This window comes from Bombina bombina, chromosome 3 (genome assembly GCF_027579735.1).
Source record: "Bombina bombina isolate aBomBom1 chromosome 3, aBomBom1.pri, whole genome shotgun sequence".
Taxonomy (NCBI): domain Eukaryota; kingdom Metazoa; phylum Chordata; class Amphibia; order Anura; family Bombinatoridae; genus Bombina; species Bombina bombina.
In genome coordinates this window covers 604663921-604682262 of record NC_069501.1, presented here as the reverse complement: position 1 = coordinate 604682262, position 18342 = coordinate 604663921, and the positions used below count along the sequence as shown (strand labels likewise).

General features: G+C 39.6%; 1 protein-coding gene across 1 annotated transcript in view; it reads left to right on the top strand.

Annotated features, from left to right (window-relative positions):
* The window catches only part of MAN1C1 (mannosidase alpha class 1C member 1), a 378811-nt gene that overhangs the window by 283696 nt on the left and 76773 nt on the right, over positions 1-18342 (top strand). The window contains exon 11 of the mRNA XM_053705384.1: positions 10937-11109. Within this exon, the coding sequence (XP_053561359.1) occupies positions 10937-11109 (173 nt within the window). The remainder of the gene's footprint in view (positions 1-10936; positions 11110-18342) is intronic.

Here is an 18342-nt window from a genome sequence, read left to right as displayed (position 1 = left end):
GTAAATCCTATCAGTAGAGAAACAATGTTTAATCAAAGTATCGGCCCCAAAGTTATTTTGTAAAAAGATCATAAGAGCCCAGCTACACAGAAAAAATTACTAATATGGCAATGTATTTAACAGATATGTATTTCTAGCCCAGATAACTTTAGTCCTTATTTCTCCTTTCGCTCGCTTGAGCCTTTTGTAGAAAGGAACAAGCCCACTCCGTAGAGGGATCAGGATTAAGCGAAGAAAGTCTAGATACACTAGTAAACAACCAGTCCAGTGTGGTCGAGGTAATTGTGCTTCCCTGGACAGATATCAGCTAGAGTTAGTTGAAACAAAGCATACAGTACACAGGTGTCATCGAAAAGCTCGGTACTTTACCAGGTCTCGTCTCGTAAGGCAGCAGGAAACAAGTGAGGAAGCCCTTCTCCGCGTCAGCCCCCCTCTCGCAGCATCGGTGGGAGGGGGAACCAACGTGTGAGGTGCTCTATCAGGTATGCCTTTAACCCTATGTACAGGGCGGAAGAGAGGATCCGCACCGGGTACCTCAAGGACAGCCCGGTAAGCACAAACAACCTGGTCCCTCACGCAGCACCGGTGGGAGGGACCTCCAGGTGTACAGCTAGTGGAAATCACCGGGCTCGTCTAGGGCTTCCCTTCAGCTTCCATAATCGGAAATACGGAGATCCACACCCGCCAGGAACAGGACAACCCCGGTCTCCACCTGAACTTTATCACACGTAACAGGGCAAACAACACTGTCGGGTTAAGATCCAAAGCTAGCTGGCGATGACATACCCCTTCAGGGACAAAATCAGGTTCGCACCTCGTCCACCAAAACAGCCAAGGCAGGCAGGTGTAGTTAGTTAGTTAAAGGTAAGAGCCTCCCTTATGCCGCACCTGAAGGAGAGCAGTATGCAGTGCCTTTATTATAATAATTGTCCCGGCTTTCAGCTTCTATCCCCCGGCCTCTCTTTAAGCAAACATATGGGAGAAGTATCAGAAGTTCTGGTATAATTCAAAGCAAAAAATAAGTCCTTTCAGTTGCAGTATACATGCGTTGTTATAGCACTGCAAGGGTTCCAGTAGTGGTGGATTTAGGCTATCCAAGCCTCCCAGGGTCTAAGGGTTTAGGCGCGTATATCACGACAAGAGCTTGGAGGAAGGTAGAACAGCACAGGTGCAACACATGACCCCACACCTGGACTCCTCCTCCGGAACCTCCTCAAACTAGAGCATGACATTTTAAGCAACTTTCTTATTTACTCCTATTATCAAATTTTCTTCATTTTCTTGGTATCTTTATTTGAAAAGCAAAATGTAAGTTTAGATGCTGGACCATTTTTCGTAAACCACTAGGGTTGTTCTTGCTGATTGGTGGATACATTCACCCACCAATAAACAAGTGCTGTCCATGGTCTGAACCAAAAAATGGCTGACTCCTTAGATTAGATGCATTCTTTTTCAAATAAAGATAGCAAAAGAACAAAGAAAAATTTATAACAGGAGTAAATTAGAACGTTTCTTAAAATTGCATGCTCTATTTGTATCACGAAAGAAAACATTTGGGTTCAGTGTCCCTTTAAGTCTCTCCTTCTTTTGCTCTCTGCTCTCATTTGATTCATAGAGGGTTAGGTTGCTTGCTTTTGATTTTACGTTTGTATAACAAAATGTATCATAATTTGTTCCCTTCCTGAAACTGCTATTTTGAGGAAATTGGATATTTTGTTTAAATGTTATTTTTTCTCTTGTTAAGTGTATCCAGTCCACGGATCATCCATTACTTATGGGATATTCTCCTTCCCATCAGGAAGTTGCAAGAGGATCACCCACAGCCGAGCTGCTATATAGCTCCTCCCCTCACTGCCATATCCAGTCATTCTCTTGCAACTCTCAACAAAGATGGAGGTCGTAAGAGGACTGTGGTGTTTTATACTTAGTTTATTTCTTCAATCAAAAGTTTGTTATTTTTAAATGGTACCGGAGTGTACTGTTTATCTCAGGCAGTATTTAGAAGAAGAATCTGCCTGCGTTTTCTATGATCTTAGCAGAAGTAACTAAGATCCTTTGCTGTTCTCACATATTCTGAGGAGTGAGGTAACTTCAGAGGGGGAATAGCGTGCAGGTTTTCCTGCAATAAGGTATGTGCAGTTAAAATATTTTTCTAGGGATGGAATTTGCTAGAAAATGCTGCTGATACCGAAGTAATGTAAGTAAAGCCTTAAATGCAGTGATAGCGACTGGTATCAGGCTTATTAATAGAGATACATACTCTTATAAAAGTGTATTTTAAAACGTTTGCTGGCATGTTTAATCGTTTTTTATATATGTTTGGTGATAAAACTTATTGGGGCCTAGTTTTTTCCACATGGCTGGCTTGAATTTTGCCTAGAAACAGTTCCTTGAGGCTTTCCACTGTTGTAATATGAGTGGGAGGGGCCTATTTTAGCGCTTTTTTGCGCAGCAAAAATTCAGACACAGATATCCAGCTTCTTCCTGCATGATCCAGGACTTCTCTGAAGGGCTCAAAAGGCTTCAAAAGTCGTATTGAGGGAGGTAAAAAGCCACAGTAGAGCTGTGGCAGTTGCTGTGTTTAAAACTGTTGCTCCCCCATGGAGCTTAAACTTGGTTCTTAAAGTTCTTCAAGGAGTTCCGTTTGAACCCCTTCATTCCATTGATATTAAACTTTTATCTTGGAAAGTTCTGTTTTTGATGGCTATTTCCTCGGCTCGAAGAGTCTCTGAGCTATCTGCCTTACAATGTGATTCTCCTTATCTGATTTTCAATGCAGATAAGGTAGTTCTGCGTACCAAACCTGGGTTTTTACCTAAGGTGGTTTCTAACAAGACTATCAATCAAGAGATTGTTGTTCCATCATTGTGTCCTAATCCTTCTTCAAAGAAGGAACGTCTTTTACATAATCTGGACGTAGTCCATGCCTTGAAGTTTTACTTACAAGCTACTAAAGATTTTCGTCAAACATCTTCCCTGATTGTCGTTTACTCTGGACAGAGGAGAGGTCAAAAAGGATTACAGCTCATTCTACTAGAACAGTGGCTTCCACCTGGGCCTTTAAAATGAGGCCTCTGTTGAACAGATTTGCAAGGCTGCGACTTGGTCTCTGTTGAACAGATTTGCAAGGCTGCGACTTGGTCTTCGCTTCACACCTTTTCAAAATTTTACAAATTTGATACTTTTGCTTCTTCGGAGGCTGTTTTTGGGAGAAAGGTTCTTCAGGCAGTGGTTCCTTCCGTTTAATCCTGCCTTGTCCCTCCCATCATCCGTGTACTTTAGCTTTGGAATTGGTATCCCACAAGTAATGGATGATCCGTGGACTGGATACACTTAACAAGAGAAAACATAATTTATGCTTACCTGATAAATTTATTTCTCTTGTAGTGTATCCAGTCCACGGCCCGCCCTGTCCTTTTAAGGCAGGTCTAAATTTTAATTAAACTACAGTCACCACTGCACCCTATGGTTTCTCCTTTCTCGTCTTGTTTCGGTCGAATGACTGGATATGGTAGTGAGGGGAGGAGCTATATAGCAGCTCTGCTGTGGGTGATCCTCTTGCAACTTCCTGTTGGGAAGGAGAATATCCCACAAGTAATAGATGATCCGTGGACTGGATACACTACAAGAGAAATAAATTTATCAGGTAAGCATAAATTATGTTTTTTCTTTTTTGTTACATTTTGCAAGATGTCTCAAACTGATCCTGCCTCTGATGTTACTGTAGAAACCAAGCTGCCTAAACACAATTCTTCGAAAGTGTGTAATGAAAATTAGTTGATATTACTTCTTCAGCTCAAATATGTGGCACTTGTTATGAAAAATTATTACATGCAGATAATGTTTCTATAAGTACAAATACATCTACTGTTAAACCTTCACAGTCTAATGCACATGATATTCCTGTAGATATAAAAGATTATATTGCTGTAGCCAAAGAGAAGGCTATGACTGCTATTCCACCTTCCAAATAAACGTAAAATGTCTCTCCTAACTTCTCATAAATCTGATGAAGTTTGTATTGATCGACAGCATACTGAAGTATCTTCTGCTGATGAGGATTTCTCTGGCTCAGAGGATCCTACTTCAGAGACTGAAATTGATAAATCAACCTTTCTTTTTAAGATTGAATATATTCATTCTTTATTAAAGGAAGTATTGTTTACTTTGGGTATTGAAGAATCTAGTCCTCTTGATAACAAGAATAGAAAATGTATTCCAGATGCTATCTCTCATATGTTTACTAAGGAATGGTCTAAACTTGGTGCTCATTTTAACCCTTCTTCTAGGTTTAAATAGCTATATCCTTTACCTGTGGCTAATTTAGAGTTTTGGGGAAAAGTCCCTAAGGTTGATGGGGCTATTTCTACTCTTGCCAAACGTACTACTATTCCTATGGAAGATAGTACTTCCTTTAAGGATCCTTTAGATAAGAAGATTGAATCCTATCTTAGAAAAGCATATTTATATACTGGCTATATTCTTTTCTATGGCTGATGTTGCTGCTGCTTCAACTTTTTGGTTGGACAGTTTAGCTCAACAATTAACAGATCCTGAATTGTCTAGCATTGTTCTTTTACTTCAACATGCTAATCATTTCATTTGTGATGCTATATTTGATGTCATTAAGATTGATATTAAATCTATGTATTTAGCTATTCTTACTAAAAGAGCTTTATGGCTTAAATCTTGGAATGCTGATATGGTGTCTAAATCTAGATTACTATCTTTATCATTTCAGGGTAGTAATTTAGTTGGTTCTCAATTGGATTCTTTTATCTCCACTATCAGTGGGGGAAAGGGAGTTTTACTGCCCCAAGATAAGAAATCTAAGGGTAAATTTAAAGCTCCCAATCGTTTTCGTTCCATTCATCAGAATAGAGAACAAAAGACCTCTCCTTCCCCTAAGGCCTCTGGCTCTAATTGGAGACCATCTCCGAATTGGAATAAATCCAAGCCTTATAAAAAACAAATCCCGCCCCTAAGACTGCATGAAGGTGTGGTCCTCACATCAGTTCAACTGGTGGGGGGCAGATTGAAATTATTTCAACACATTTGTACAGTTTCTGTTCAAAATTAGTGGATTCAGAATGTTGTTTCTCAGGGGTATCGAATAGGTTTCAGAATAAGACCTCCCATGGGAAGATTTTATCTTTCTCATATTCCAACAAACCCTGTGAAAGCTCAGGGTTTTCAGAAATGTGTTTCAGACCTAGAGCTTTCAGGGGTGATTGTTCCAGTTCCCTTCATTCGCTATGTGCATGGAAGTTTTAGATCTCATGACTGCAGCATCAGATGCGATCCCTTTTGCTCGTTTTTATATGAGGCCTCTACAGCTTTGCATGTTGCACCAATGGTGCAGCGATTATACTCGGATATCACAACTGATATACTTAAATCCCAACACTCAACTCTCTCTGACTTGGTGGTTAGACCATCACCTTATTGTTCAAGGGGCCTCATTTGTTCATCCTACCTGGACTGTGATCACAACAGATGCAAGTCTTACAGGTTGTGGAGCTGTCTGGGGGTCTCTGACAGCACAAGGGGTTTGGAAACCTCAAGAGGCAAGGTTACCAATCAATATTTTAGAACTCTGGGCTATTTTAAGGGCTCTTCAGGCAAGGCCTCTATTGAAGAGTGAACTTAACATTTGTTTTCAAACAGACAGTATCACAACAGTGGCATGTGTCAATCATCAAGGAGGACTTGCAGTCCTTCAGCAATGAAGGAAGTATCTTGGATTCTTTCTAGGGCATAATCCAACTCTTGTCAAATTTCTGCGATTCATATCCCAGGTGTAGACAATTGGGAAGCGGATTATCTCAGCCATCAGACTTTACATCCGGGGGAGTGGTCTCTCCATCCAGATGTGTTTTTTCATCTTGTACAGATGTGGGGTCTTCAAGAAATAGATCTGATGGCCTCTCGTCTAAACAAGAAGCTTCCCAGATACCTTTCTAAGTCCAGGAATCCTCAGCGGAAATGGTGGATGCTGTAGCAGTTCCTTGGTTTTACGAACCTGCTTATATTTTTCCGCCTCTGGTTCTTCTTCCAAGGGTGATCTCCAAGATCATAATGAAATAATCTCATGTGTTTCTGATAGCACCAGCATGGCCTAACAGGTTTTGGTATGCGGATCTAGTCCGGATGTCCAGTTGCCAACCTTGGCCACTTCCTTTAAGGCCAGACCTTCTTTCTCAAGGGCCGGTTTTCCATCAGGATCTCAAATCTCTACATTTGAAGGCATGGAAATTGAACGCTTAGTACTAAGTCATAGAGGTTTCTCTGACTCAGTGATTAGCACTATGATACAGGCTCGTAAGTCTGTTTCAAGGAAAATGTATCATCGGGTTTGGAAAACCTATATTTCATGGTGTTCCACTCATAATTATTCTTGGCATTCTTTCAGAATTCCTAGGATTTTACAGTTTCTTCAGGATGGTTTGGATAAGGGTTTGTGTGCAAATACTTTGAAAGGACAAATATCTGCTCTTTCTGTCTTATTTCATAGAAGGATTGCTAAACATCCTGATATTTAGTGTTTTGTTCAGGCTTTGATTCGTATCAAACCTGTTATTGAATCTATTTCTTCTCCTTGGAGTCTCAATTTGGTTTTGAAGATTTTACAGGCTCCTGCTTTCGAGTTTGAGCCTATGTGGCCTATTTATTAAGGTGCAAGCAGACATGATCCGATATTGCGGATCATGTCCGCTGAACATCGATAAATGTTGATAGCATATGCTCTCGGCATTTATCATTGCACCAGCAGTTCTTGTGAACTGCTGGTGCAATGCCGCCCCCTGCAGATTCGCATCAAATCGGCCGCTAGCAGGGGGTGTCAATCAACCCAATCGTATTCGATCGGTTTGATTTCTGGAGATGTCTGTCCACCGCCTCAGAGCAGGAAGACAGGTTATGGAGCAGCAGTCTTTAACTTCTGTTTCCGGCTCGCCGGAAACACAGGGCATCAAGCTCCATGCGGAGCATCAAGCTCCATGCGGAGCTTGATAAATATGCCCCTATGCATTCTCTGGATATTAAATTACTTTCTTGGAAAGTGTTATTTCTTTTGGCTATCTCTTATGCTAGAAGAGTTTCTGAATTGTCTGCTCTCTTTTCTGAGTCTCCTTATCTGATTTTCCATCAAGATAAAATTATTTTCATTTAATTAATAGAGAAATTGTTGTTCCTTCTTTGTGTCCTAATCCTAAGAATACTCTTGAAAGGTCTTTACATTCTTTGGATGTGGTAAGAGCTTTGAAATATTATGTTGAGGCTAAGTTTTCAGAAAGACTTCTAGTCTATTTGTTATTTTTTCTGGCTCCAGGAAAGCTCAGAAAGCCTCTGCTATTTCTCTGGCATCTTGGTTGAAACTTTTGATTTACAAAGCTTATTTGGAGTCAGGTCAGACCCTGCCTCCGAGAGTTACAGTTCATTCTACTAGATCAGTCGCCACTTCTTGGGCTTTCAAGAATGAAGCTTCAGTTGATCAAATTTGCAAAGCAGCAACTTGGTCTTCTTTGCAAACTTTTTTTTTTTTTTTAATTTTTAAAGAAAACTTAATTATTTTTTTGGATTTAATTTCTCAGCAGATTTACCTGTTGTTATTTTATCCCTCCCACTCTAGTGACTCGTGGATTTCCACATCTTTTGTATTATATCCCATACGTCACTAGCTCATGGACTCTTGCCACTTACATGAAAGAAAACATAATTAATGTAAGAACTTACCTGATAAATTAATTTCTTTCATAGTGGCACGAGTCCATGAGACCCACCCTATTTTTTGTGGTTATGATTTTTTTGTATAAAACACTTTATTTTTTCCTGTTCCTCTTATTGTATGCTTTTTACTCCTTCTTTTACACCTCACTTCTTGGCTATACGTTAAACTGATTTGTGGGTGTGGTGAGGGGTGTATTTATAGGCATTTTGAGGTTTGGGAAGCTTTTCTCCCTCCTGGTAGGAATGTATATCCCATACGTCCCTAGCTCATGGATTCTTGCCACTATGAAAGAAATTAATTTATTAGGTAAATTCTTACATAAATTATGTTTTTTGCAATATACTTCCATTAGCAAATTGCTAATCCCAAGCGGAAACTGCTGCTAATCCAATCAGCAGCAATGTACGGTCACTAGTTTTAAAATTACATACTCTAATGAATTAAATCATGTAATTTTTTTATTATAATGGCACTGTAACTGCTCTCTAGTCACGGTTATATCTTTATTAAAAATAGGGAAACTATGTTGCAAATAAACTTATAGAAATGCTCACTTAAATTGAAATGTCTTATTTATTTTTTCTGCTTGTGAACATAAAAATAAGAATCTTTGCTTTAGGTTTGGGTTTCTCACCAAAGTGCCATTTCAATTTTTTTGAGACTCAAAGATGTAAATCATTCTGTCAGAAAATTGACTTTGATGCTTTTCTTTTTGACTGAATCAGTTCCCAGTGAAAACTAACAAGAGGATACTATAGCTTCAGAGAATAAATGTCCTGTTTTGTTTTTTTCTGAACGCTCTAGTAGTGATGTATAAAATGATAACATTCTGTATTGTCAGGACTTTGTACTGTTAATAATTTGCTGTGTTTGCAGGAACATATACAACCACATATGAAAGACCTAGTGGTTTATAACAGGAATGTTTCTTTTAAAAATACTTCCACCTTCTATCCAGTGCATAGGAGTATTGACAATAACACAATATTATCTAAATTGCAGGTATTATCTCATATCTAAAGAACAGTTTGTTAATAACCTTAAAACAACTTAAACATCCAAGTTTCAGCTCAGCACCTGTGTATTTTAGTTATACAGTAGCACCACTATCTGCTAGAAAAATATATTAAAAAACAGAAAAAGGATGTCCATAATTAAGGGTCTGTGACCTGAAACGTTGTTCCTTTATCTGCTCTTTAATACATTTTTTTTCCAGCAGATGTTGGTGCTACTTAAAACAACTTAAAGGGACAGTCTACACCAGAATTGTTATTGTTTTAAAATATAGATAATCCCTTTTTTACCCATTCCCCAGTTTTGCATAACCAACACAGTTATATTTATATATGTTTTACCTCTGTGATTATCTTGTATTTGAGCCTCTGCAAACTGCCCCTTTTTTCAGTTCTTTTGACAGACTTGCAGTTTAGCCAATCAGTGATAGCTCCCAGGTAACTTCACGTGCATGAGCACAGTGTTATCTATATGAAATTCATGAACTAACACCCTCTAGTGGTGAAAAACCTGTTAAAATGCATTCTTAAGAGGCGGCCTTCAAGGTCTTAGAAATTAGCATATGAACCTCCTAGGTTAAGCTTTCAACTAAGAATACCAAGAGAACAAAGCAAAATTGGTGATAAAAGTAAAATGGAAAATTGTTTAAAATTACATGCTCTATCTGAATCATGAAAGTTTATTTTGGACTAGACTGTCCCTTTAAGGAGAATTAAATTATTGTAATAAAAAAAATCAGACAAAGGGGTGTGGTTATGGTTATCAGTAGATCATACTCTGCTATGTAAATCACCAAATAAGTGATTCTTCTATTTGTAAATGGAAACTCCAGCTATAATAAAATATTTGCCAATTTATGGGTTGATAACAATCTATTGTTTGATAATTATCTGCATGTTAACTGGTGCAGATGAACTCTTTTTGATGTTATGATCATAATCAAAATTTTCATAGTTTGTCAGAAGCCCTTTTTATTATTGATTTCATATACTTAACATGTGCCAGTCTTGTCTGGCAGATCACAAAACAGTTTCTTGATACTCAAATACACATTTACAAGGCCATTTTTACTTTTTCAATTCCACAAATTAAAAGGAATCGTCAAAAATAAAAATAGTAAAAGGGGTCAACAAGCATTTTGTTTGTTGTTAATCCTGCACATCTGGTTTTTGGATTACAAAATCAGTGGATTAACAATAAAGATAATTTTCGAACTTCAAGGGTATTAACATAAGAAGGATTCAAGCGTTGTGGTCACTGGAAAAGCACACTGACAACACTGGCCAATGTGCAGAAATCATTTTCTACTAGCAAAAGCATTGTGATCAACCTCTTGGCTTAGAATGGTGTTAAAATGGGAGAGATTGATGACACTATTGCTGATGGTGGATACTTATATCCCTGTAGAGAGCTATAGCATCTGAGATAAGCTCCCTAAATTATTCTCTTTCTCAGACTGTAGATGGTTATTTAAAGTCTTCAGAGCAGGAATGCATTACTGGGACCTAGTAGAACACATCTGTTAAGCCAATGACAAGAAACATATGTGTGTAGCCACCAAGCACCAGCTAGCTCCCAGGAATGCATTGCAATACCTGAACCTATCTAGTTGTGTTTTTCAAAAAAGGATACTAAGGGAACAACATACATTTGATAATACATTTCAATCTCTTTAAATTGAATTCTTTATAACTAAAGGGAGAGGAAAGTTAAAAATAAACTTGCATGAGTCAGATAGAACATGCAATTGTAAGCCATTTTTAAGTTCACTTCTATTTTCAAATGTGTTTGGTTCTCTTGGTATCCTTTGTTGAAAAAGAATACGCACATATCGTACACTAGTGAGAATTAGTTGCAGATTGGTGCCGGCACACATTTGTCTCTTGTGATTGGCTAACTAGATGTGTTCCGCTAGCTGCCAGTAGTGCAATGACGTTCCTTCAGCAAAGGATAAGAAGATAATTAAGAAATTTGATAATAGAAGTACATTAGAAAGTTATTTAAAACTGTATATTCTATCCAAATCATGAAAGAACATTTTGGGGTTTCCTGCCCCTTTAAATATGCAGGCATTTAGCCACAAATCTGAAACAATATATCTAAAAAAAAAAAAAATCAGTGTTGTCTATTGGTACAATAACACAGGCTGAGTTAATATATCATCAGTAAAACTGTATATTGTTTTCTATTTAGAGACAAAGCTGGGACCTGAGGTTTTCCGATTTGACTCTGGAGCTGAAGCGACATCAACTCGATTAAGTGAAAGATATTACTTGCTACGCCCAGAAGTGGTTGAAAGTTATTTGTACCTTTGGCGGTTAACACATAATCCCAAATACAGAGAATGGGGATGGGAGATTGTACAGGTAAAAAAAATACCACAAGAATTATGCATGCTGAGAATTCAAAATGAATTCTACATACAGACAGCACTAGAAATTGTTTCTCATTGGCTAGTTGTGTTAGATTAGGAGAATCAGACCAATGAAGATTTGTGGTTGGTTAAAAATGGCTGTGGCGGCAAAGTTATTCAAATTCTAAAAGAGTTAGTGATGCACATTCACTTATTGCAGTGGTCCTGAAGTGCAGCATTTAGTTCTAATTTGTAACTGAATTATGGTTTGATGAGGCACTGTATGTTGGCTACTTAGCCTTCTGGGAGATCCACCATTGCTTAGATTTTTACTATGTATATTTAAGATCATAGCATTATTAGATATTTTCTATAAAGTATATATTATCCTTTGTAAATTCTAAGGGCTAGATTATGAGTAGAGCGGTAGTCCTCACTTGACTTCGACGTTTTACATGCTCCAGGTATTGCGTGTATTATTAGTTGAAATTAACAATTTTTTGCTTCTGCGCTAACCTGTTCGCAAAAAGACGAACTAAAAATATTGTGACAGTGTTAACATATTCCCCCATAGACTTCAATGGAATGTGAAAAGTAGGGAAAAAACCCGAACACTCTTACACGCGCAAAAACCAAATTCTTTTTATTCATAAATATTTCTTGATATATCTGATGTTTTTTTGGTAATATATATTTATATCTAACAGTTATATATCTATATGTAACAGTTAACCAGAGCTCTGAGGTCACGATAAACCCGACAAGCGTAAATCGCGATTGTGCTCATTTGTTTGCATTTACTTTCAACTTGTAATAGCGCACAACTTACAACGCACACAAAGAGCCGTGATAAACCTGATATTGCTCACGCGCAACAATTAGTCGACTCGAAATCTAGCCCTAAACTAACACAATCCGATATAACTTGTTTAAAGATACAACATGCCATAATTCATGGCAAATATAAAACATCTATCTTTGAAAAAAAAACAATTTTAGCCTTTTGTTTTAGGAGGATTGTTTTATTTCTGGTAGAGGTGGGATTAAATGTATTACAACTTGTAAAAAAGGAAATGAAAGGTCCTCCACTGTAAACACAGTTAGAATATTTATTAAGGCATTGAAGTCAATAGAATGCTGGGCTGCTGTACTAATGTAATCAATCACTGTGTAGCACATACATAGGCCAGACGAACTGGAGCATGGACCATTTTCTTAGGGGAAGTGGTACAGACATAGGAGCCAATCACAATACTTTAAAAACCTTTATATAGTGATTTTTCTATAAAATTCAACTTTAAAGTATATGGGGATTTAATAGATACATCATTTGATTCGCTTTTATACAGGTTTGTAAATTACGTGAAAAACAGCTAAAGAAAAAATAATAAATGTACAATGCATTTTTTACTTTGCTTAAACATACGGTGACATTTAATTTTAAATTAAATGTCTCTTTAATTGTATTAATGGTTCTGGCAGTTTTACTCTTTTTTTTGTTTTGTTTAATATTATTTCTCCTACATTGGTGTATCCGGTCCACGGCTTCATCCTTACTTGTGGGATATTCTCAATCCCTACAGGAAGTGGCAAAGAGAGCACACAGCAGAGCTGTCCATATAGCTCCCCTCAGGCTCCGCCTCCCCAGTCATTCTCTTTGCCGCTCTAACTAGTAGCATCTCCACGGGGGTGGTAAAGAGTATGTGGTGTTTAGTTGTAGTTTTTTATTCTTCTATCAAGAGTTTGTTATTTTAAAATAGTGCCAGCTTGTACTATTTACTCTGCAGCAGAAAGTGATGAAGATTTCTGCCGAGAGGAATATGATTTTAGCACCAGTAACTAAAATCCATTGCTGTTCCCACGCAGGACTGTTGAAACCAGAGAACTTCAGTTCGGGGGAACAGTTTGCAGGCTTAACTGCTTCAGGTATGATCAGTCATTTTTCTAACAAGACCTAGTAATGCTAGAAGACTATCAGCAATCCCCTCTGGGATAGGTAAGCCATTTTTCTTAGACTCTGTATAAAATTATGGCTTATATTAAGGGCTCTATGCTGGTTGACCCTATTGTGGGCTAAATCGATTGCTTTTTAGCATGTTTTCACTATAAATAAGGTGTTTTTTCAGACTTTAAAACACTTTTGGGGTTTTATTTTGCGCCTGGCACTTATTTGGACACCTATTCTAGTCAGAAAGGCCCCTCCACTCTGGAATGAAGAGGGAGGAGGCCTCATTTTCAGGCCTAAATTGCACAGTTGTTTTGCTTAGGCAGTTCTTGCAGCTTCATGTGGGGAGTCCAGAGGCATCAGAAAAGACTCCAGAGAGGCTTATTTCCTACTAAAATAATCCCTAAGGAAGGTAAAGGCCACAGTGGAAGCTGTGGCATAGTACTGTAGTGTTTTTAACAGGTTAATTGCTGTTATTAGCTCCGGTTTGGGCATTAAAGGGTTAATTGGTCTGAAAATTTGTGTGCAATCATTTCAAAGCATTAAGACACTGTGGTGAAAATTTCATTAAAATCGGATGTTTATTTGATGGTTTTTTTGATGTTTTAGTAATAAAGTGTGCACTTTTATTATTTAAAGACACAGTAACGTTTTTGTCAAAAATAATTTTTATTGCATTGAAGATCTGTTTAAGTCTGTCAAACATGTCTGACCCTTCAGATAACCTATGTTCTGTATGTTCAAAGGCCAAGGTGGTTCCCCCATTAAATTTATGTGTGAAGTGTGCCATAGCGTCCAAACAGCTTAAGGACCGTACATTCACACTTAAAGATATAGCCCAAGATGATTCTTTAGCTGAAGGTAGTGAGGATAGCTCACTATCCTCTCCTTCTGTGTCAACACCAGCTATGCCCCCGCAAGCGATGCCCAGTACATCTAGCGCGCCAATTGCTATTACTATGCAACAGTTAGCAGCAGTAATGGATAATTCTCTCGCAGCATTTTTATCCAAACTGCCAGCTTTTCCTAGGAAGCGTGAATGCTCAGTTTTAAATACAGAAAATGAGCAAGCAGACGCAGAGGATAATTTATCTGTAGTACACTCACATCAATCTGACTTGGCGGTGAGGGAGGGCCTGTCTGAGGGAGAAATTTCTGACACAGGAAAAGTTTCTCAGCAGGCAGAGCCTGATACCATAGCATTTAAATTTAAGCTTGAACACCTCCGTGCTCTACTTAAGGAGGTCCTAGCTACTCTTGATGATTGTGACCCTTTGGTGGTCCCAGAAAAATTGTGTAAAATTGATAAATTCTTAGAGGTCCCAGTACACACTGATGCGTTTCCAATACCTAAGAGGGTGGCGGATATAGTGAATAAGGAGTGGGAGAAGCCAGGTGTACCTTTTGTTCCCCCTCCTATATTTAAGAAAATGTTCCCCATTGTTGACCCCAGAAGGGACGCGTGGCAGATGGTCCCTAAGGTAGAGGGGGCAGTTTCAACGCTAGCTAAGCGCACAACTATACCAATAGAAGACAGTTGCGCTTTCAAAGATCCTATGGATAAAAAATTAGAAGGTTTACTTAAGAAAATTTTTGTTCAACAAGGTTTTCTTCTTCAACCAATTTCTTGCATTATTCCTGTAACCACTGCAGCTGCTTTTTGGTTTGAGGAATTAGAAAACCCGCTCCAGAAGGAGACTTCTTATGATGAAGTCATGGATAGAATTCACACCCTGAAGTTGGCTAATTCTTTCATTACAGATGCCGCTTTTCAGTTAGCTAAATTAGCGGCGAAAAATTCTGGTTTCGCAATAGTGGCGCGTAGGGCGCTTTGGCTAAAATCGTGGTCGGCGGATGTGTCGTCCAAAACAAAATTGCTTAATATTCCTTTCAAGGGTAAGACCCTATTCGGGCCAGAGTTGAAAGAAATTATTTCAGATATCACTGGGGGAAAGGGCCATGCCCTTCCACAGAATAGACCTTTCAAAGCTAAAAATAAGTCTAATTTTCGTTCCTTTCGCAATTTCAGGAATGGACCGGCTTCTACCACTACAGCCACTAGGCAAGAGGGTAACGCACCCCAGCCCAAACCAGCATGGAAACCATTGCAAGGCTGGAACAAGGGTAAACAGGCCAAAAAGCCTGCTACTGCTACCAAGACAGCATGAAGGGGTAGCCCCCGATCCGGGATCTAGTAGGGGGCAGACTTTCTCTCTTTGCTCAGGCCGGGGCAAGAGATGTTCCGGACCCCTGGGCACTAGAAATTGTCTCTCAGGGGTATCTTCTAGAATTCAAGGACCTTCCTCCAAGGGGAAGGTTCTACATGTCTCGCTTATCTTTAGACCAGATAAAGAGACAGGCATTCTTACATTGTGTAGAAGACCTTTTAAAAATGGGAGTGATAAACCCAGTTCCAACAGCAGAAAAAGGACTGGGATTTTACTCAAACCTGTTTGTAGTTCCCAAAAAGGAAGGAACTTTCAGGCCAATTCTGGATTTAAAGATCCTAAACAAATTCCTCAGAGTTCCATCATTCAAAATGGAAACCATTCGGACAATTTTACCAATGATCCAGGAGGGTCAATATATGACTACCGTGGACTTAAAGGATGCGTACCTGCATATTCCTATCCACAAAGATCACCATCAGTTTCTGAGGTTTGCCTTTCTGGACAAGCATTGCCAGTTCGTGGCTCTTCCCTTCGGATTGGCCACTGCTCCCAGAATTTTCACAAAGGTGTTAGGGTCCCTTCTAGCGGTGCTAAGGCCAAGGGGCATTGCAGTAGCACCTTACCTAGACGACATTTTAATACAGGCATTGTCCATTCACAAAGCAAGGGCTCATACGGACATTGTTCTAGCCTTTCTAAGGTCTCACGGGTGGAAGGTGAACGTAGAAAAAAGTTCTCTGTCCCCGTTCACAAGGGTTCCCTTCCTGGGAACAATAATAGACTCGGTAGAAATGAAAATCTTTCTGACAGAGGTCAGGAAATTAAAACTATTGAACACTTGTCGAGTTCTTCAATCCATTACTCAACCCTCCATAGCTCAGTGCATGGAGGTAATAGGACTAATGGTTGCAGCAATGGACGTGGTTCCTTTTGCTCGAATTCATTTAAGACCATTGCAACTGTGCATGCTCAAACAATGGAATGGGGATTATGCAGATTTGTCTCCCCAGATTCAGATGGACCAGCAAACCAGAGACTCACTCCTCTGGTGGTTGTCTCAGGATCACCTGTCTCAGGGAATGAGTTTCCGAAGACCGGAGTGGATCATTGTCACGACCGACGCCAGCCTCTTAGGCTGGGGCGCGGTCTGGAAGTCCCTGAAGGCTCAGGGTCTATGGTCTCGGGAAGAATCTCTTCTCCCGATAAACATTTTGGAATTGAGAGCGATATTCAATGCGCTCCAGGCATGGCCTCAACTAGCGGAGGCCAAATTCATTAGATTTCAGTCGGACAACATGACGACTGTAGCGTACATCAATCATCAGGGGAGAACAAAGAGTTCCCTGGCGATGAGGGAGGTATCCAAGATAATCAAATGGGCAGAGGATCACTCCTGCCATCTATCAGCAATTCACATCCCAGGAGTGGACAACTGGGAAGCAGATTATCTGAGTCGTCAGACTTTCCATCCGGGGGAGTGGGAACTCCACCCGGAGGTTTTTGCTCAGCTGACCCAGCTATGAGGCATTCCAGATCTGGATCTGATGGCGTCACGTCAGAACTCCAAAGTTACACGTTACGGGTCCTGGTCCAGGGATCCCAAGGCGACATTGGTAGATGCCTTAGTAGCGCCTTGGTCGTTCCATCTAGCTTATGTCTTTCCACCGTTTCCCCTTCTCCCCCGGCTAGTAGCCAGGATCAAACAGGAGAAGGCTTCGGTAATTCTGATAGCTCCTGCGTGGCCACGCAGGACTTGGTATGCAGACCTGGTGAATATGTCATCGGTTCCACCATGGAAGCTGCCTTTGAGGCAGGACCTTCTAATTCAAGGTCCATTCGAACATCCAAACCTAGTTTCTCTGCAACTGACTGCTTGGAGATTGAACGCTTGATTCTAGCTAAGCGTGGGTTTTCGGAATCAGTTATAGATAATCTGATCCAGGCTAGAAAGCCTGTCACCAGGAAAATTTACCATAAGATATGGCGGAAATATCTTTGCTGGTACGAATCCAAGGGTTACTCATGGAGTAAGATTAGGATTCCAAGGATACTATCTTTTCTCCAAGAAGGATTGGAGAAAGGTCTGTCAGCTAGTTCTTTAAAGGGACAGATATCTGCTCTGTCTGTTTTGTTACACAAGCGTCTGGCAGCTATGCCAGATATTCAGGCGTTTGTACAGGTTTTAGTCAGAATCAAGCCTGTCTACAGACCTGTGGCTCCTCCATGGAGTCTAAATTTAGTTCTTTCAGTTCTTCAAGGGGTTCCGTTTGAACCTCTACATTCCATAGATATTAAGTTACTATCTTGGAAAGTTTTGTTTTTAGTAGCTATTTCTTCTGCTAGAAGAGTTTCTGAATTGTCTGCTTTGCAGTGTAATTCCCCCTATCTGGTGTTTCATACAGATAAGGTCGTTTTACGTACCAAACCTGGTTTTCTTCCATAAGTGGTTTCCAATAAGAATATCAACCAGGAAATAGTTGTTCCTTCTCTGTGTCCTAATCCAGTTTCTAACAAGGAACGTCTGTTACACAATCTTGATGTGGCTGAAAAGCATCATCCGGTTGGCTTATGAGACTGCTGGAAGGCAGCCTCCTGAACGAATTACAGCTCACTCTACTAGAGCTGTGGCTTCCACATGGGCTTTCAAGAATGAGGCTTCTGTTGAACAGATTTGTAAGGCAGCGACTTGGTCTTCACTGCATACGTTTGCCAAATTTTACAAATTCGATACTTTTGCTTCTTCGGAGGCTATTTTTGGGAGAAAGGTTTTGCAAGCAGTGGTGCCTTCCGTTTAGGTTACCTGACTTGTTCCCTCCCTTCATCCGTGTCCTAAAGCTTTGGTATTGGTTCCCACAAAGCAAAGTGTGGAAAACAGCACCAACAGATATGTGGCTTGTGGGGCACGGAACCCAGGATCTGCCTTATCCTGCAAATACTCCAAAAAAAAATGCTTTTTTGCAATAGGAATATATATGTTAGATGGCCACAAGATGGCAGTGATGCAATAACGAGTAGTCACATGATAACAGGTGAACAATTGACCAGGTGTAAAGTATTTAAATGATGAATCAGTGTATGTTCAGTATACATGACTAAGGACCTATAGCAGGTCTGAAACGTTGTATGTTTG